This window comes from Nesoenas mayeri (genome assembly GCF_963082525.1).
Source record: "Nesoenas mayeri genome assembly, chromosome: 5".
Lineage (NCBI taxonomy): Eukaryota > Metazoa > Chordata > Aves > Columbiformes > Columbidae > Nesoenas > Nesoenas mayeri.
The window spans coordinates 41,192,009-41,212,893 of NC_137548.1; the positions used below are offsets into that span (position 1 = coordinate 41,192,009).

The 20,885-nt window shown below is 41.8% G+C and overlaps 2 protein-coding genes across 3 annotated transcripts in view; one reads left to right on the top strand and one right to left on the bottom strand.

The window, feature by feature from the left end:
- LTK (leukocyte receptor tyrosine kinase) overlaps positions 1 to 9,698 on the top strand; it is a gene marked incomplete at both ends in the record, with an annotated part of 94,721 nt that extends 85,023 nt beyond the window's left edge. Inside the window, 7 exons of the mRNA XM_080345261.1 lie at positions 308 to 437; positions 2,898 to 2,995; positions 5,598 to 5,690; positions 6,091 to 6,192; positions 7,635 to 7,769; positions 8,096 to 8,186; positions 8,922 to 9,698. Coding sequence (XP_080201387.1) covers positions 308 to 437; positions 2,898 to 2,995; positions 5,598 to 5,690; positions 6,091 to 6,192; positions 7,635 to 7,769; positions 8,096 to 8,186; positions 8,922 to 9,698 — 1,426 coding nt within the window. The remainder of the gene's footprint in view (positions 1 to 307; positions 438 to 2,897; positions 2,996 to 5,597; positions 5,691 to 6,090; positions 6,193 to 7,634; positions 7,770 to 8,095; positions 8,187 to 8,921) is intronic.
- A 4,832-nt stretch (positions 9,699 to 14,530) lies between these two features.
- ITPKA (inositol-trisphosphate 3-kinase A) overlaps positions 14,531 to 20,885 on the bottom strand; it is a 40,451-nt gene continuing 34,096 nt past the window's right edge. For both annotated transcript variants that reach the window (XM_080345799.1, XM_080345798.1), the window contains 3 exons: positions 20,669 to 20,770; positions 19,501 to 19,572; positions 14,531 to 18,740 (listed from right to left, as the gene is read on the bottom strand). In XM_080345799.1, the coding sequence (XP_080201925.1) occupies positions 18,537 to 18,740; positions 19,501 to 19,572; positions 20,669 to 20,770 (378 nt within the window). In that variant the 3' untranslated portion in view covers positions 14,531 to 18,536. The remainder of the gene's footprint in view (positions 18,741 to 19,500; positions 19,573 to 20,668; positions 20,771 to 20,885) is intronic.

The following is a 20,885-nucleotide window of genomic DNA, read 5'->3' on the forward strand; positions in this document are numbered from 1 at the left end:
TCTTTCAGTCAATGTGTCCATTAAATTCTCTCTTCACAGAGAGAATGCTTTACTTTATTTCAGGTTTTCATACCTTCTGTTGAAAGCTTTTCATGGATAAAGGCAGGCATAACCCTGATCTTTGGGTTATCATAGTCAGAGAGGCATTTTGATGTGGCTGAAGTAGGAATTTGCTTGATAACTTGCACTGCATCAGAATTTGCTTCAATCCAGGTTGTCAAAGCTCAAGGCACAGCGAGTGTGCTGGATGTTGGCCAGGTACTGATGCTGTCTTTCTGTTCCATGTTGCTGTGATCTTGGCTTTCAGTAAGTTCAATCACCAAAATATCGTGCAGTGCATCGGTGTTAGCCTGCAGACGCTGCCTCGCTTCATTCTGCTTGAGCTCATGGCTGGAGGAGATATGAAGAGCTTTCTTCGGCAGAATCGACCCAGGGCGGTGAGAGAACTTCCATTATATGCTTCTGTTTTATTTTAGTACAACTGTTTTTATGAAGTGGATAATGGCACTGAAATCAAGCTGCTCTGTGTACATTTCCCAGCTCCTACAAAATTCTGGATAAGTATCTGTTTGCTTGATGTAAGCAGATGTCAGTGAGAGAAAATGAAAGCAGTGCCAGAACTCCAGTCTATTAGTAACTGAGAAGGGAAGAGTAAAAATCCTGTCCTGCCATTCCAGAGTTCTCTGTCAACTGGATTACAAATTAAGTGGCTTTCTTTCCTCAATGTTTGCCTTGTTTTCTCTGCACTGTGATGGTGTGTGAGGAGCTGAAGTTATAACACTGATATGCAGTAGTGGGAATTTGTAGCTCTAGGTCCTCCGCAGGTGTGCATCAGCACCATATAGAGATGCACACATTTATACTAGTTGAAGAGCTGAACCTGCTTGTGACACTGTGATAAGGATCTAAATCAGTGCAAATGAAATTATCAAGTAAAAAAACATTTTGTTGAAAAAAACCCCCGCCTTTATAAAAAGCTGTCATGAGTGGTTTTGAAGATTCTCTGATTTCTAATACCGTGTTGATACCAACCAAGAACAGTGAATATTTGGAATTAATTAGTTTCAATGTTCTTATAATAAACAGCTGATTCAAGATAAGTGATCTTGCTTCTTAACTATGATCTTAGGCACCTTTGTTAAATAAGTATGTATCTCTGCTTGAGTGGAGACTTCAAGAAAAAGAAGAGTTAGGCCTGATTCTGTGTTATTTCTTGTTGTATTGAGGTGCCTATGTTGGCTGCCTACAGGGGCAGGAGGGGGCTGACTGGTGTCTCATGTACTCCTACACCACATGATGCAGCTGCAGAGCTTCTCCCACACACACACATACACCCCAAATAGTTCTGACAATATAGCTTCGTGTGTGTATACTCCTATGCTGGAGTTAACATGTTGTTAAAAGATCAAGCTTAATCTCTTCCTTATATACTTCTATATACTAATTAAATATACTAATATATACTAATTAAATGCACTTACAGTGGTATAACAGCACCCAGATAGAGGAGTCTGTATATCTTTATTTTTGGTATATATAGTGAAACTGGTACAACTTCTTTGAATACATAAAGTCTGTGGGCAGCAGAGAATAATAAATACTCTTATTTGAATAGTATGTATAGTTGTAATATAAAGAATAGTTATTTTTAAAAATCATGTGAATACAAACCTGCTGCTGTATTAGCTGTTACGGTAGCAGACAGCAAATACAGTAGCTGAAGTCCCCTTAGTACTCAAAAAAACATCCTGCTTTTCTGCTTTTCAGCTTTTCTGAAAACAGAACTAGCCCTGTCATTAGTATATTTCATGACAAGCTTCCCTGGCTGCAGAGAAAATCATGTCCATCACAGTCTTGTGCCAGAGGCGTAGCAGAGCAGTGAGGAGGTCTGGCAGTCTGTGGTGCTATTTCTCCTCCTTGCTCTTCATTTCCTCTCCAGAAATGCCTATTTTATAACTATAATAATTCTCCCTGGCAGATATCCAAGAACTTTGTACAATAATTTACCTAGCCAATAAAAATAGTGCTCAATGACTGTAATGTATGTTATGTGGTTTGAGCATGAGAAATTACAGCGATAACAGCATCCAGAAACAAAAGCAGAAACAAAAAATGATTTATTTGATATCTCTTGGGCTTTTGATCAGCATTGTGGTAGTTTTTCCCCAGCCATCCCAAGAGCAATACAGAAGTTCCTGGAGAAACAACAAGGAAATTTCCCCATGGGGAAATAAATGACGGGATGAAAATAAGCAGGGCTCCGGGAGAAAGACTTCTTTATTGTTCTGGGTTAGGGAAGTGCAGATGGTGAAGGGCAAGTGCCAGTCCCGGTGTCCTGTGGTAAAGCGTCCCTTTTTTGCATGCTGGTCCCGAGGGTAATCTGTCCTTCCGCAGGAGCGGATAAGTTGATGAATGCTGACTGCTGGTACAGAGATGTGCACTTGTGCATTTTTGCTCTGTCTCTGAGTTCATGGGCTAATTTCTCTTGATAATTCATTAACTCTTTAAAAGTGGGTGGGTTTTTTTTCTCTCCCGTCTTATCTTTTAAACCTGCCTGTTGTTTGATTTCTCAAAGTCCAACACCATCAGGGAATCATTCTCTCCCATTCCCTTTACCACGCTGTTCAGGCCAGGCCATAAATCTCTCACCAGCTTGCAGTCTTGCAGCGTGCTCAAGAGAGGTGAAGTATTCTGAAAGTTTTTGGCTTAAATAAGAGTTCACGCATTTTCTGACTCTACTTATGTTTCTCTTTACTCCTGACTCACTTAACGCTCCCCCTACCCTGTACGTACATCTCTCCCTTTCCCTTCTTCTACCCCTTTCTGATTATCCTGTCTGTACCGTATTTTTCTACTCCACTATTCTTCCCTTACCATTTCTGTGTGTCCTTTTTCAGAATCAACCATCCACGCTAACCATGCAGGACCTGCTGAACATAGCTAGGGACATTGCCTGTGGCTGCAAATATCTGGAAGAGAATCATTTCATCCACAGGTGAGGAAAAACAGTCCCCTCTAATGTATCTCAAGGTGCGTGAAGCTCACAGGGTTTCTATTTATAGTGGACCAGACAGAACTTATCTCCACAGGGGAGGCAGAGATTTCCTCTACCAATCCAGGCTTGTGACCAGATGTCCAGGCTGGTCTCACTGGTTTTTCGTAGGAGTTGGGCTCTGCACTGCTAGGTAGAAAGGGATCTTCTGCTCAGAGTGAACGTTTTCAGGTGCCTACGATGTAGACACATTTGAGGTTAGCCTTGTAGTCCACTAGATGGTAGTGTCACACTGTATTTGCTTGTCATCTTTCTTCTCATCTCATCTCGACTTCATGTTTTCCCTGCACCATCAGCACAGGACAGCCCATAATATTTAAGCCATTGACTAGAGAAGGGTAGGGCAGGGATAACGGGAGGAAAACCACAACTCTAAGGCTTCCTTCTCAGCTCAGCAGCTGACCTGTGATGTGGTCTTGGGAAGCCCATATTTGTCTATTCACACCTCTTTTTCCTTTTTTGTAGAGCAAGGAAGTGGTGATTTGGCAGGCTTCAAATAAAAATAAAATATTATAGAAGAGGTAGAGGTTATTACAGGTAGCCTTTTAAAATTCCCAGTTGGATATTAGACTACTTGGCTTCTGATTAAGCGTTACTTCAGCTCGTAATGTTCCCAGGCAGAGTGTGCAACTGAATTCCTCCCTGAGCATGCTGAGTTGAGCCCTCATGTGTAAGGGAAAGGAGAATCCTGCACACAAGAGGGTCATGCAGGCTCTAACTAAACTGATGTGCAGCCTGGAGTTATGCAAGGAGACAACTAATTCACCCACACGCACAAGCACGAGTACGTACCCGTGACATTGCAGAGAACAAAGAGGCAGAGTTAAGCAAGAGTGGGTAGAGACTGGAGAAACTGAGGGAAACAAGTGGCAAACAGCAATCAGAGCAAAAAGCCATGAGGTTGAGATACAGGATGTGTTATGGCTTTATGATTAGAGCATATGAGGCAATTTTCAGCCTGCTTTATACTGGAACAATAAGTTCCTTTGAAAAAAGGATTAGAGTTTTCTGTCATTAAAAAAAGAGCAGTAGCAGCGTGCAACAAGTTTTGGCTCTTGGATCTCTTAATAAGTACATGAGAGGATTAGTATTTTAATTGGAAACTTCAGAGTGAATCACTACAGCTTTTTTTTTTTTTTAATATTTAATGTAATAGTAAAACCCTTCACCAACCTCCACCCACTCTGATCTACTGAATTTACGATAAGGGCAAATTTTTACTTGTGCTGCAAGAAGTCCAACAGAAACTCAACAGAAATTTTCTCCACAAGTGTTTTATAAAACCAGTTTTCATTTCTCCTGTCAGATAGTTGTTCCCTGGTTTTCTTATAGTGTGTCACTGAGCCCAGTGGTCAGCATATAAAGCTTCTAACATTAATGTCAACAAATGCACAGGCCAGCTGTTATTGCTCCCGACCAATCTCCAAATCAGGACAGAAATGGAAGAAACTAGTGCTTGGCTCTTTTAACAGCAGTATATCACTTTTAAAACAGACTCTCTGGGTCAGTTTTTGCACTGTTAGATCTCTCGTATGAGCAGCCTGGGAATGGACTTGCTTTGTTTCAGCCAATAATTCAGGAAATCAGTAGAGAAGGAATTTAATTCAGGTTGTGTATTGATATTTGTTACCAATGTCAGTATTACTTAGAGTCAGTAGGGGAGGGAAGAAGGTTATCACTACAGATAACGGGTATCCTAGGGGAAAACAGAAGTGTAGTGGGATTGTGGAGATGTCACTAGGGGCAGATCTTGTAATCACAGAGTCACAGCTGATGATGGAAGAGAAAGCTGAGCTTGACTTCCAAATTCTGAGGGATTTTTCAAGGCTGGCAGTGAGAAGAAACATATGAGTTGTTCAAGGAGCTCATTTTTCTTGGCAGTCAACAAGACCCCCACAGTGCTATGATTTTTAATGAGTTCCTTTTCAGAAAGTGTATTTAAAATGAACACAAATTCTTCAGTCTTGGCCATGCAGTCGTCACTACCATTTGTCACAAGCTAAACCTGCACCCAGCAAATGGCTGCTCACGTGTGTAGCTTTGCTTGGTTTCACGGGAGATATTCAGAAGCAACAAAGCAACAGTTTACTGAATCTGGTTCTACACTTACTTTTCAAGCACTGTACTAAGACTACCCTATAGCTTCTGTAAGTGATGGATGCAATGATGAGGTGCCACTCTTTAAAAAAAGAGAGCAAGAAAGCAATCTGTCTTAATGTGATTGAAACAAAAAGGGTTGGATCTGTCTCTGATCTGACATTAACCCTGTTTTCTGCCCTAGAGAAAGGAGGTGGGAGTGGGGAATGCTTGGAAAACACTGGGTAGGAAATGTAATGTAAGTGCATTGCCTGTGGTTAATGAAAATTATAATATAGCTGACATTATTGGTTTTAATAAGGCTTTTCTCTTCACTTGTGTACAGATGATTCAACTAAGATTTGCAGGACTGGGTCTAATATTCTTTCTTTATTCTTTTAGCTCCTTTAGAATTATATCTGTCTATCTATCTATCTATCTATATACTTTTTTTTTTTTTTTTTTTAAGAGACATAGCTGCAAGGAATTGCCTCTTGACCTGCACTGGAGCAGGACGAATAGCCAAGATTGGTGACTTCGGAATGGCCAGGGATATTTACAGGTAAGTGAACGGCCATTTCAGTCCTGTGAATAACTCAGGAATCTGTATCACTTTAACTGGTTTGAACAGTCTCATGGAATCTGAAGAGGTGAAACCTTCCATTATGTGTCTGAATTTCATTACCAGTTAACTAACTGGAGCTAACAGACTGTAAATTAACACATCTATGCCTACTAGCGAATACACTTCAACTGAGTTTATTCCAGGCTGGGCCCCAGGGAATGCTGCAAACACATACAGACAATAAACCAAGCATAGGCACATTTATTAGCTAGTTGATCATAAAAAATAAAATAAAATAAAATAAAATAAAATAAAATAAAATAAAATAAAAACTCCACATGTATGTCTGAGCCCTTGCAGGCTGCGTGACAGTCTCCATGCATTTTATCTTTCCCAGAGCAAGTTACTACCGCAAGGGAGGAAGAGCCATGCTTCCTGTCAAGTGGATGCCACCAGAAGCTTTTCTAGAGGGCATTTTCACCTCCAAGACTGATACCTGGTAACAAATGTCTTTTAATCACTTCTGCTACGTGGTGATGAGGGTCAAGAAATGTGCTGCTCAAGAAAAAAAAAAAAAAGTCTGCTCAGCAAGAACCTTAAAAAATGTCAGAATTGCCCAGAAAAACATTAGAAATCTTCCCTCTACTTTTAGTAGAAGCACAGCTAAAGAATTCTGAATAATAATTTTAAAATCTAATGTAAATGAGGGTAATAAAAATTTGCTACACATAAATGTAGAGTATCATATAAGGGCAATCAAGAAGTGAAAAGAGAAAGCAGTTTAGATTCCCAAGAAGTCTCAGTTCAGAAACCAGACAAATACCATCAGACATTTCTCTCAACCCTCAGTATCTGCCACTCAGTTTCTGCAAGTGACAAGCCCTGCTTACCTGTCTTGTAAATTATTTTCCCCGTACCACCCAGGATTACTGTTTTGTGTACTTTTTTTCTGTTGTATAGTATATAAAATGACAGCAGATTTAATAAGAATTCCTTGCTGGTTGTTGAGGAAACAATATTTATTTATGGATTCCTCAGGTGACTTGATCTTTCTTCACAATAAGCACCCCTTCAACAATAGCACATTCAGGCACAGGTGCTGGGGAGTGGACGCTTTCCAGTTGCTTAAGAATGCCTCTCTCCCTGTACAGTAGATTCTTCAATAAACTGTACTGAGACATTGCCTTAAATGCCACACTGACCCAGTTTCCTGAAGTTGTTAGTGATGCCGGAATACAAGGGATTGCTTATCAGTGCCAGACTGTAAGCAGCTGGTACTAAATATTTTGAAGGAAAGTGCTACAGTTCCTGTAATACGCTATTATAAGTAACATGCATGTACTGGAAATTTCTTCCACCTCTGCAGCAAATAGCAACTCTTAAAATTCTGACACTGCTGAAGTCCTGGCAGAACCGTCTTGACTCCCATGGGTCTGAGTTATGTGTTATCTTCAGTGGCACTGCCTAACTGTAAAAAAGGAGAGCAACTGTATTGTGACAAAAAAAGATGATAATAAATGCTGCTGCCTTCCAGTTTCACTGGATGTCTCTTACTTGATTTTATTCTTGAGCATCCTGGTCCCAAACACTGACTCAAACATCTCAGGTCTTCCCAAGTAAGGTAAGAATATCCATGCCAGATCTAACAGTTCTTTTCAGTCAGACCATACATAGCAAAGGCTGCTCTGGCATTTCCTGCTCTAGAAATAATGAATGTAGCAAAAAGAACAACAAGCTCTGCAAAGCTAGTTTTAGAGCTTGAACAAAGGTTTTGTTTGATTGGTATTTTATGTCAAAATTGATTCGTATTCACGCTAATTGCACATTAGTGTGGTTGGCCTACAGCTTCAAAAGGTTGTTGCTGTGGTGTTGCCTACACAGCTTCGTGCCAGGTTTGCGGAACACAAATGAAATGTAATTTGTATGGTTGTTCTGATGCAGGTCCTTTGGTGTGCTTCTTTGGGAAATTTTCTCTCTAGGCTACATGCCCTACCCTTGCAAAACCAATCAGGAAGTGCTGGAATTTGTCACCAGTGGAGGAAGAATGGACCCACCAAAAAACTGCCCGGGACCTGTGTAAGTATTTCTTTACCTCCACAAGCCAAAGGATAGTGGGTGTCAAACTGGTTGGACAAAGGCAACTAGACATCTTTAGTCAGGGAACAGTGTGATTGCCGCCAGTGTTGAGTGGGTATTATTGAATGTTTCTTGAGCCACTGCCTCTTGGAGGCAGCTTGGAGCACTATAGGGTTTGCTTTAAGTAGTGGTCCCCTCATGGCTCAGGATCCAAGGATGCAGAAACAACATCTCCATTTTTGCTCTCTTTCTTTGGGCCATGTACCGAGTGCACTTCCTTTGGCTCACACAATTATCTTTCTTCATTGATACTTTTTTTGTTTAAGGTACCGGATCATGACACAGTGCTGGCAGCACAGCCCAGAGTATCGGCCAAACTTCTCCACCATCCTGGAAAGAATCAAGTATTGCACACAGGTATTGGTCTTTGGAAACCAAGTGGATGATAGTCCATGGAATGCCAGCTATCCAAAGGCTTGAGTGCCCAAAACAAACCAAGAGTCCTGACAGACAGATCTAATTACTTTCCCAATTGCGGTGGTGCTATTGGTTCAACTGCTCTTTTCACTTGGGTTTTCTAGTATCCATTCTCACTCTCCCATCTTCAGCCCACCCAAAAGGAGATTATACTGTTCTTGTGCAAGTGGATGCTTTCAGCTCTCAGCTTGTTCAGTAGCAAAATATCCTTTACTTTGTGATGGAAAGATATTTAGAATCTCTTTCAGGTCCATATTCTGACCTTAACTAATGTTGCTTGAAAGCCACAGCTGAATTGGCATGGAGTGCAGGAAGGAATGAGATGACACGGTGAGTTCACCATCTGGTAGCATTTCACAGCTATAGGCCTGGATCCAACCTCCTGAGGGAGAAACTGTACACCAGAGACCCCCAGTATAACCGCTGGTTTCAGTAAAGCACAGCCTCTGCTCAAAGGAAGCAGGGAAATGAGAGAACATCTTTGCAAGTCCTAACAGCATGTGACACCCAGATGGCACATCGCACCTTGTATGACGTGCAGGAATACTGCCCAAACCTGATGTAAGCCTCTGCCAAAAGCTTGTTCGCTCTCACAGCTCTTTCTCTTAACATGCAGGTGTGACAGTCACCCTGGAGGTGCTCAGAGTGTAACAGATTCTTGTCTCTCTTTTTCAGGACCCTGATGTGATAAACACTGAGCTGCCCATGGAGTGTAGCCCATCACCAGAGGATGAAGGGAGCACAGTCATGCGCCCAAACATTTCCAGTGGGATAGTGCCCCTGCTGGTGAGCCCTTCTCTCCCACCCCAGACAACGCTGAGAACACTGGAGTCCCCCCATGGTGGGCACAAATTCGTACAGTGTCCACAAGAGCTACTGGTGGAGAACCTGAGCAACCGGACTGCTCGAGGGCCCAGCCTGCCATGCCTCAGCGATTTCAACAGTGGGTCCTGGTTCCAGCAGACCTCAAACCAGAAGCTAGAGCTCAGCAATCCACCAACCCACAGACTTAAAAACAAAACAAAAAATCTTTGGAACCCAACCTATGGATCATGGGTGCTAGAGAACATCTGTCACTTCAGCCCCAGCTGCAAGCTCAAAGCAGCTCCAGAGCGGGAAGATTCAGGCTTTGATGGGAATTGCAGTTCTTCTCCCAGCTCTCGGGCATCTCCAGCATCTCCAAGTCGAAGCAACTGCCCTCACCTGGATATTGGTGGGATTGAACTGGTGAAACTCCAGAATTTCCCCTGCGGCAATGTAAATTATGCTTACGATGACCTGTGCTATAGCACTGAGCAGCAGCCATCAGCTTTGGCAGAGGTTAGAGCAGCTGTGCTAAGGAGCTCCAGTCTCCATAGAGATGAAAAACCTCTTTATAAAACAGAAAAAACATCAAGAGAGAGGGACTCTGGTCTGTCGTTGTCAGATGACCTGAGCATTACTCCAGTGTAACAGAAATGGTTCTTCCAAAGATCAGGGAATGTGTGTGTCTGGAAGGACTTCTTCCTACTTCACTCACTTCCTCCATTTAGGTTCCTTCAGATGGGTGATGTTTCAACATCAGCAATGTTCTTCTTCCTCCTTCTACCTGCCAGATCCCCAGATCATTAAAGACAGTTGCATTTCTATCTCTGTCTGTAAAATGTGTTCCACTGAACCAGCTTAGAGGTGGAGAACAAGGCCATTGCTGCCCTAATCCAGAATACTTCATAAAAGGACTCCTCCTCAATCTGCTCAGGTGAAAAGAAATGGACCGGCCATCCAGCTGCAGCATTTGGATGGAAATAATGACCAACACAGGTTGTGCTTCTTTCTGACCGAAGAAACCAAAAACGCACACTGTGCCAGCAGCAATTGACTTGCAAAGGCTGCTGTGTTCCTGCGGGCTTTTTACAGTCCTGGTGACTTACTAGTGATGTTCATGCACTCTAAGGGAAGTAAGTAAATAGCAGCTGCATTTGCATCTGTTTCATTAACAGACCCTGTGGAAAAACATGAAAAAGCAGCTACTGCTTAAATTGCAAGCAGTAGGAAGGATGAAAAAAAGAAATCCAGTCTCCTCTGAGCGTGTACTTTGAAAACAAGCAATGAAGAGGAAAAACAAATTTACCACTGGAAAAAAAAATAGTTGGTGGAGCCAATAGTATCACTTTGAGCAGTGAAGGAAATCGCTTCTTGCCTCATGGTGTCTCTCTCCTCACAGCTCCTGGTGTGGAAGGGGCAGGTGATTTTCCCAGAAAGGGTGAGCTGCATGGGTAATGAGAAATGGATTGTCTTTTTCTTTCAGTGGACTTTACTTGGGATGACCTTCATTTTTGTAAGTAAGTACTTTGATATTCAGAAGTAATTTCCTGTGCTAAGCATTGAGCTGAGGTTCTCTGGTCTAGCATTTGAAACACTGGAGTTCTTCTTGGGTTTAATACCTGCTCCTCTGAGGTAAAAACAAAGTAATGCAAGGCAGGGGCAGCATGAAAGGGAGCCAAGCACAAACTATCTTGCAGTGCCCTTTACAGGGGATGGTAGAATAGCTCAACCATTTGTGAAAGCTAAAATCATGAGCTGCCTTCACACACCTGTGCAGGCCTTCATTTCTTCTCACCTTCCAAGCATACAGACTTGCTGGTAAAGGTAGTTGTTGTCTGTTTTGAAGACAGTTCATTTCTAAGGCTTTTCTTCTGTTGCTTGTGGTCTAAACTGATGTTTACTGGTTAAAGTCTGCAAAATAAGGAGACTGAAAAAGTAAATAATTTGGATTAAGCCTGGACAGTCTCAGAAGCATTTTGTCCTTGTCACGCTCCCGAATGATGCACGGCCGTCAGTGGCAAAATACACACTGCCTTCATGTGTAATTGAGTTGTATGGTGAGCTGTCAGTCATAGACTCTGGTTCCTTTCTGCAGGAAGAGGTGCTCTGGTACAAGCTTCACGCTTAGCGATCAGCTGCTTGTATAGTCTGAAGATGTGGGCTGGCAGGAGAGCGTTTGCTTTGACCACAGAATCTGCATATTTCATTCAGGGACGGACACCACTGAGGTGTGGTACAGAAAAACATAGAATGAAGAGTCTGAATCCATTTGAGTGAAATACATCTTCAGCTCAAGTTTGTGCTTTGTTGGTCTGACTTTATAGCTGTTCCAAGCTTCCAATAGTTTTAGGCCTTTAGGTTAGAATGAATAGTTTTATATACCATCATTTCCAGACCTGAGTGGTGATGATGGCCACCTTTCAGTAATGACCTGTGTGGTATGGAAATAATTCCAAATCTGTGCTGGGAAATGACAGACAGTCTGAACAGAGAGGTCCCTCTGGGCATGGGCAAATGCCATGAGTGCTGTGGGGACTCATGAGCTCAGTGACCTAGGGAGATTGTAGCCCTTGCCTCATGCCTTTCTTTCCATTCCACCTTTGCTTTAGCTCTCTAGCCTCTCAGCCCTTCCCTCCCTGCGTACATGGTAAAGCCCCAGCAGCGTGTAGTGGTCCCGGTTCAGCTGCAGTGGACGTGACTCTGGATCACTTTCCAACCCTTGTTTGTAATAGGCACTATCCTGAGCAGAGCCCTGCTGGTATGACCATGCTTTTGCAGACCCATTATAAGATTGCTTTCAGTTCTCCTTAGCCACCAGCATGGGTGGGAAACTTGTGGTGAGGAGCAAAATACTGCCTTGTTCGGAAGTCATGGGAAGGTAACTATGCCACCTTTTCCTCCTCTAGACTTTTTATGAAGTAGCAGGCACAAGGCTGTTCTTCATTTTTTTTTGCATGCAAATGACCACACAATACCCTAAGATTCCAGTGAGATGCAGGTAGGATCCCTGCTGTCTGTATGATGACCCAGCTTGAGCTACCACTGTTTTCCCCACACACAGCACTTACCCCAGCTTAACTCACAAATTTAGAAAGGTCAATAGTGATAAAACCAGCTAAGCCATTGAAAAGTGAAGTGAGAGAAGAGCAGAGCTCTGTCACCATTGCCACAGGCAGTCTTGGCTGCAGCTCTGCCTGCATTTTATTAATAAAATGCAAGTTCTTCAGTTCAGAACTTTAGACAAATACCTGTTTTAACTGAATAGCTGTGTCAAGGTACTTATCTACAGGAAGAGCATTGATAAAGCTGCACTAAGCCAGAATAAAACTCCATCCCGACCAGTATCTTGTGTCTTACAGTGACCAACAGTGGGGGGGTGGAAGAGCAACTCTAAAGAGTAGAGTGAGCATGTAGTAATTATTTATTCCTAAACATTCTTTGCTGCTTTACAACAACCACATGCTCAGGGATGTGCTGAGCCAGATGCAGTGTCTTGTAACAGGACAGAACATGGAGCTGCACATCCCAAATGGGCACTAAGAGCCAGGAATTTCAAAAGAATCTGCATTAGTAAACTAAATTTAATATAAGTTCTTAAGTCTCTCAAATAGAACCCAATGTAAACTGTCTTCTGTCAGCACAGTTGCCATGAATCTTTTTGACCTGTGCATATCTGACCTCTTAGCTGTTTTTAATTAATATCCCAGAGGAAATAATGCTAATATTGCTCCTGTTGTGATGCTGTCCAAACCATATTATGTAAAAAAGAAATAATAATAATCACAATGATGTATAGTACAACCTACAACCTACAACTTCCTGTTCATACAATCACAGATTTCATAGTGCTCAATTGCTACCACTTTAAAGTAGAACTTCTTTAAAACTATTTTTAAGGAGACACTTTTAGTGCATAACCAATGAGTTGAACCCATAGTGTCAAAGTTAGATTACTTTGGCAGTTGAAAGCCAAAACCTAGAGGAATGACATGAGCTGGAGACCTGGGATTAATTCAGTCCTGTAATCCATATGTCACGTCTTCCAATGCTTCCTCACTGGATAATCAGCCATTTATAGGATGATTATAAATTGCTCTTTCTGATAGGTGTCTGTCTTTTAACATGTTACCAACTTCATTTTAGCTTTGTGTGTATATAGTAGTTGGTTTTTTTTTTTTCTTTGGGACTTGGCATTAGTACTTTATGTTGCTTCATACAACTTCATAGCTACATTTTAAAGAGGGGACCAAATAACAAAAGATGAAATAATAATGCAAACTTCCATTTGTCTTTGCCTGTTTTCTTTCACATTGGTTTATATTCTCGCTTTGGATTTCTTTGTTATCTCTTCCCCTCCTCAATTTAAGTATTTTGTATCTTCCTTTTCCTTTTAAAGAAACAGAACTCTTAACTGCACAGATTTAAAGTGTCCCCCTCCTACCAACCCTTTTCCTGAGGTAAGTTCCCCACTCAGTGCACACCTGCCTGTGGGCAAATAAGAAATCTTTGCAAGTCTAATGAAATAGTTATGGGCTTTCGCAAGCGTAACTTATTCCACATCCAATACCTCCCCCCCTACTTACCCAAAAGAGAAGGAAATGTTCCTGCTGGGTGTATGGTTTTCTCCTGTGTATTTGCATCTCCACAGGTGTGTTGGACAGGTACCACACTTTCTGGCCCCTGGAGCAGCAGAGCTCTGTGAGACAGTTTCTCCTGTAGACATGACCTTGCTCACTCTCCTGGCTGCCTGCTCTTTTCAAGTGTCACACAAAGCCCTTAGGCATGACATGATTAACATCTTCCTGTCTCGTCACATGACTTTTTCATTTAATTGTGTTGGGTTTGATTTGCGCTCTGACCATTGCAGCACTTCTCACCAACTTACCTTTCTGGGTGACTACTGTACTTACGTAGATGACAAACCTGTTTCTACGCAATTTAAAGCTGGAGAAGTGTAAATTCTATATTTGAAACACAAAATAAAGAGACACTAATGGTGGTTACTTGTTTCCCTCTCTGCTAAATACTCTTTGCTACGCAGGTAAGAGGACAGTCTCTTGCTGAGAAGTGTTGCCAGTACCGGGGGCGTTGACTGCTCATTCCCTGCTGCCCCACAAAACTGCCCTGTGGAACAGTTAACTGCTCTGAGTCTGCCAAGTACCTTTGGGTGCACAATTTTTTGATAGACCGTAGGCTATGAGCTGAGATATTTGAGAAAGAGCTTACCTTGAAGGAAGCTGTCAAGGTTTGTGTGGAACAGGTCTAAAACAAATGTAACTAATGGGTTTTGGAGTCAAGCTGCAACATTAGCTTCTAGATGTCTTAGAACCAGTTTTGGTTTCAAAAATATTAAATGCTAAAGACTAAAGGCACAGAAACACTGAAAGAAACAGGTTTTTGTCCCTTCACTAAAGAAATTATTCAAGAAGAGATACTACTGTCCTGTGACCAAATCACAGTGGATGTCTTTTTTCCTTCAGTCTCATTTATTTAGTAGCACACACACTTCAGAGTAACAAACACTCAACCAATACAGTCAATGTCAAATGTGACCATGGTCAGCATTGCATTGTAGTGTTCAGAACGGATGCACCATGGATGGTACAGGCCATTTGATCTCAGTACCTTAAGAATAACAAATAATAACAACAGCAATACCAAAAAAAATAGCAAGAGCCCTCTGAGATACTTAAGTGTTTGGTCCAACTCCCACTTAAATCTTTCCCTATAATAGGAACTGGATCAGATTTTAAGCAAATTCTCCCCCCCCCCCCCCCCCGCCATATAAAACTAAGAGGGATTCCATTTTTACCACTTTGGTTAAATTTCATCCAAATTTACATCCTTGTGGGGCCTCAACATCCCTGATTTTTAAACTTAGTGGATGTATTTCTTTGTGCATTTCTTTCTATACTGCATCTTCCTCCAAAGAATCTCACAGCATCTTGCAAGCAATAATGAAGGACAGCCTCACACAATGCCTGTGGGGTAAGTAGGTATTATTCCCACCTGTGAAAAGGGAACAAAACTGAGGCCCAGCATAAGTTGGCCGAGGCCAAGAAAAACCAAGTCACTGTTGAAGCTGAGGGAAAGAAGTCCTACTGCTAGATTCACACAAGAATGCAGCAGCTAGAGCACTGAGCATTACTGCATCTAACTAGTGAGTTTAAAGACCTTGGAGTCTAAGTGAGAGGTTGGCTGTTCAGCACCTAAGCGCTTCTGGGCCAGCATGTCTTCCCATGCTGCAGAAACACTTGCTCCCGGTGTCTCCCAAAGTGAGGCAGTATCTCACCAGAGGCATTACAGAACGACACTCTGCACTTGCACGTGAACACGTACCTCAGTTATCTCGTATCAGCTCTTCTATGTTACATGCCTGTGCAAAGGCATCACGTTGACCCTCTGGCAAATATAAGCTTATTCAAGGCAACTTCCCCCATAGTGAAAGAAGTCTGCTGCTTCCTCACACTAGCAGGTGGGCGTACACAGGCACTGTGGGCCATCCGATGTGAATCAGGGTATCTGATCCTGAGGTGGTTTGCTCGTGAGCTCATAACCCCAGCCCCTCAGAGCTCCAGTGCTCATTTGCAGTCCTACACTTGCAGTTTGCTAATGAAAAGCTGCTTCTTTTTCTCATTTCCCACAACAGCAGCAGAAGATTGTGGCTTCTTCCCTTCTAATCCCTTAGTAAGCCAAAGAGCCATTTCAGAACTAACTTGCTAGAACTACTTATCATCTAGAATGAGCTTCCAGACCAGAGTCTGCTACAGCAGAAGTCATTTTTCCCCTGACCTTTTCAGCTATTGCAGAGGAATGAATCTTTCTCCATATTTCCCCAAGACAACACACTGCAAATCCAGGTGCTTGCAGCAGTTGGGTTTTTCTGAAGCTACTGGTACCATATTGCTGCTAGTTCTCCTTTGAAACTGGACAGTCATTCTAACAGTTTGTCTCAAATTCTCAACTGACATTTGAGCATAAACTTTAAACCTCTGAATCTCCCCTCTAGAAAACAAACTACACTGGTTTCACATATGTGGTAGCAAAAGGAAGAAATTTAACTCTGAAGATTAATTAGGCAAACCACTAATGAATTCTATCGCCTTAACAGTCTCACTTCTAACTCTTCTAATTTTTTTTTTTTTTTAATTTTGATAGGATTGCTTGCAATTGCAGTCTCACAGGAAACACATTGTTATTAAAGTCCTCCCTTGTGAAACCTATTTACTTCCTGTTCTCCTTATACACTGTTTACCTGTTGGCTGCAAGAAAGGAGAAAGACTTTTTTTTTTAAATTGTATGAAATTCACCACAAAGTAATTCATCATCTCATAGCAGTCCAGAAGTTACAAGGCATCTGGAATGATAATATTTGTGTTCTCTATTGATGGTTCACTGTCACTTAGAAGTTTCAGAGCATTCCTACTTTAAGTAGAAAATTCATTAATGGAAAATTAATTAATTCATTACCATAAAAATAAAACTGAGCGGGACTCTCAGAGGCCACCGAAAAATTCTGAATTTGCAGTGAACTGCAAAAATAACCAGTTTCAAATAACTCTTGATTTAGGATGAAATGTTTCCATATGTCATTACTTCTTAGAGAATACCCACTCCGTGTCATCTAACTTTTAGGTCACAACTGAACCTGAATTTTTATTACTGCTGTTTTGTTTAGAGGTGATGAAAAAAAATCATTAAATCTGACTGATCTCTTTAAGTACAGTAGTGTGTTATCTAAAGCAATTATTTTTAGAACCTATTTTAGACTCTTCAATTCTAATTACAAAAGTTACAGACAGATTTTGTTCCAGATCTGGACTCCAGTCTTCTTTTGCTCATCATCACTGTTTTTCTTGAAACAGCAGTTTCCCAAAGCATAGAGTCACCTTCATATATCCTAAAGTTCTCAGCATCTCTCCTGAGCACAGGACACCAAGACATCCATTTCTCATCAATGCATTACTAGCTTCAGATGTTGAAAAGGGATTAACAATCAAATAGTTATAAGTCTTGTCCTCATTTTGAAAACTACATCATCATATTATTAACATTAAAATCTGGAATGTGAGTGAACATGTGAATACTGATAGTATTTATACTGCTAGTATTTAAAGAACTGTTAAGTGACTAGGTGCAACCAACAGAGAAGGTATGTGAAGCTATTACAAGACATCACTTCAGTCTTTCTTGACTTTAACCTAAACACTGTGAATTTTCTGTGGCTGTGCCTGGGCCACAGCAAAAGAAGAATGAATCACAGATGGCCCTGCGATTCCAGACAGAGACTAGGGGATGCGGTATATTGACATTCCTTCCCCCAAACTGCCCTGAGTTAACAGCTGCTACCTTGGAGGAAGGATGCCTGGGAATTACCCCATCATTAGTGTAATTCTGTGAATACAGAAACATGACCTTACTGCTCACTGCACTATTCTATACTCTTAAGAGGCAGCATCATATCTGGGAACAAGAACATGGCCAAGAAGTCACGTGCATTAGGAGACACGCAAGCCATGTTCTTAAGAGAGATCATACTGGTTGTTGGCTACTAGTGCATGCGTGCATGTGTGCAGGGGTTTTATCTCTAAAAATAAACAAGCCTTGAAAAAACCCTTTTCCCTGGTCTGTGTACTAAAGAATCATTACTGATTTTCAGAACTGCAGTTCAGCTGCAAGAGGCCAAACTTTCCAAGCTAGGCACTTACCCAACAGCCCACCCAGTCTGAAAGTCAAATGTTTTTGGAGACAATAGGCTGCTATTCTCTCCTTAGAGTATCTGTAATCTCCTGAGAGGCTACATAAAAAGCAAAGGCTGTTCTTGGATAGAAGCGAATCCAGGGTAGGGTAGGGAAGAGTAGGAATGGTCAACAGCAGTTACCACATCCAGCCACTACAAACTGCTGTCTCCCTTTGCTCCAGGTTTCTTGTGATGTTCATCCATTTCCACCTTGTGCAGACACTGTTACACAACGCAGCAGAAGTTGTTGGTCCAACCCATAGTGCACACAGGAGCAAGGAGACTTGGAATTAAGGGGCGAAAAAAAAGAACAACACTCTTGCTGGTTTCAAAACTACACAGTTCTCTGAAAAACTGTTATTCCTACCCTGAATCCCCAAGTACTTGCTCTGCTTCACTAAGAGGTAAATCTGGAGTCCCATCTGTTTGCCAGAAGTCAGAACTGTTTGGTTTACCATACAGACCTCTTGACTCATGCTGGTGTGATTCCTGAGTATAGAGATCTTCACTCTCTGAGGACCAGTCTGGAGTCAGGCTGGTGCAATACAGACCAATCTGAAGTTATTTAGGTTCATAGAGGGCCGATGCAAAGTCATTTTGATCACTAACTGCTGGGTTCTGGATGCAGCTCCCTCTGCGCTGATGACCTCAGGAGTCTGGAGAGAGTAAAGGTTTCCTTTTAACTGAGTGATTCCAGTAGAGCAGACAGTTACAGAGCAGCCCTGCAAGTTTTGTGCCATTCTTTCTCATCTTTCAGTGATGCTTTCCAAGATGTCAATCAAATTGTCCAATCCCAACAAGTACCCATCCTCCCGGTTGCCTTCTTGCCAGGGGATCCTGTGATCCAGTGTCTGCCCATCAGGGAGAAGGGTGGTCTTTCCAAAATCGATCAGCCACACATTGGCATTCCCACTGCCATCATGTACAAAAAGTAGTGAACTTCCAACGACCTGGAATACAGATTGAGATGATGTGGTTAAAAATGCATCTTTAGCTCTCCTTCATCACTTGACACCTCCCACTAAGAAGGTGACCTCCTCAGATGACCTTCTCGTGTGTGACCCAACAAACTTTTGGGCTGCACTTAGACACTGTCAATTTACATGCCCCTTTTGCAAAACTATATCAATCACTAATGTGTAACAAAAATGCCTCCAGTGACAAGAGGAAGTCAATATAGTAAAATAAAATGTCTGATCTCAAAATCTTGAGCTGTAACAAGCAGAACTTACAATGCTAACGATGCCTTCTCCACAGGAAAGCATACGAGGAGAACATACATAGCAGAATTTATACCGTGTTTCAACATAAATCCAATATCACTAATAAATCCTTCATTGTCAAACTACAACTGAATGCTGCTGTACCAAATGCAAGCTCCCACATCACTATTCCCGTGTAAAGATTCCCACTGGAACACACCAAGATTAGAGAAACCACAGGAAACTGGTACTAATAAACCATTCCCTGCAGTGGCCCAGCGCTATAAGTGCTGAGATGTTATAAAGATGGGAGGATTTATTACTCCTCAACTGGTTTAATCTTCTGTATTGTTGTGATGGAGACTTTGTGGTACCTGTGTTGTCAACATATATTAGTTTTCTTCTACTACAAACTCCTTTCTACAAATGCAGCAGGCTATTCTGAAGTATGTCTGAATGACCAAACAAAGCAGCAATGCACCTCCACAGCATTACACTCACTTCTTACCTCATGTCGCTTGAAGAAGTCTGAGGATTCAAGAATGACATGAATTTCCTGCAGACGCTTGAGGTATTTTTTCTGGAGGAAGTAGAGAAAACAAACAAACAAAACAACAACAAAAAAACACCCAAACAATGAAGTTCATTTATAAAGAATGAATGAAGATACTGTTTACAAGAGTCAACAGAATGAAGAGATCATGTTAATTTTAGGCTAGAGGTCCTTCAAAGCAACAGATTAATAATTTAAAAGCCAATCTGAAAACACACTGCAACAGGCTTTCATAATGAATGAACAGACTGGAGTTCTTCTGCTGCATGTCTTGCATTAGGCACACTTATCTGTCTTGCTTCGGATGCAGTAAGACTTTCTGCATCCTTTTTTTTGTTTTTGTTTTAATAAAGAGAAAAATGTTTCAAGCAATTAAAAACCTTTCCATTCTCCATAGTAAAAAGAGAATGAAATTGTCTTAAAGAGACAAGGAGCTCCACCCATGGCAGGGAGGGGAATAAAAAATAAAAAATGCATAAAGCTGTAGTCTACATTTTTAATGCTCCCTTGCGTTACAAAGCATTCTCCTCCTGGAGGGCTAATCTGCCTTCATCACAGCTTCTACACTGCAGCAAAGCACTACAACACCCTTTGAAGCTCTAAAGATGAGAGACATGTTATGCGATCTACCACATGCCTGCTGTGCTACCCGTGAAGCAGCACACCGAAATTGCTCTTTGAGGCGAGTCTCACATGTAGGAGCACAGCCAGCCACCACTAGCACTTCCTGCCCCCATGCTCTGTTTTTATCCTCTCCAGACTGAATTCCCAAATCACAAGCTTTCCTGCCAACACAGTCCTTGCTCAGACATCATCATCCCTCCAATGCACCCAACACCCATGGTTGAAGATGACAGCAAGCCACAAGTTAGCTTGACTGATGTTTTGTTAGCATGAGGAACTTGGGGTGAACTCATGGCAAGTGCTGACAAAACTGGTCTCAGCCAACTACTTCTCACAGCCCACCAAGTCCCCACATCTACTCCATCTGCTGAGAGGGACTAGAAGTCAAAACCATTTTCTTCCTCGGTGGTTTAATTTGTGTTTCTTGTACCAGAGGAAGCACAGACCTGAAGCAAGTTCACTGGGTAAAAGATGAGTGAACATGAAAGTTTAAACTCACCAGAATAGTTGTGTTGCCCTCAATGAATTCCACAAAAACCTGTAGAACTTGCTCCCGTGTCTTCGTAGTTTTGAAGTTTGTGTTACATGTTCCATCCGCCTTCTGCACAAAAACGCACAAAGACAGACACAGATCTATACTACACAGATATCATTCCACTCATCAGTCAATCCTCTTGAACCATCAACAGCTTAACTCGTGCTAACCAGATGAAAGT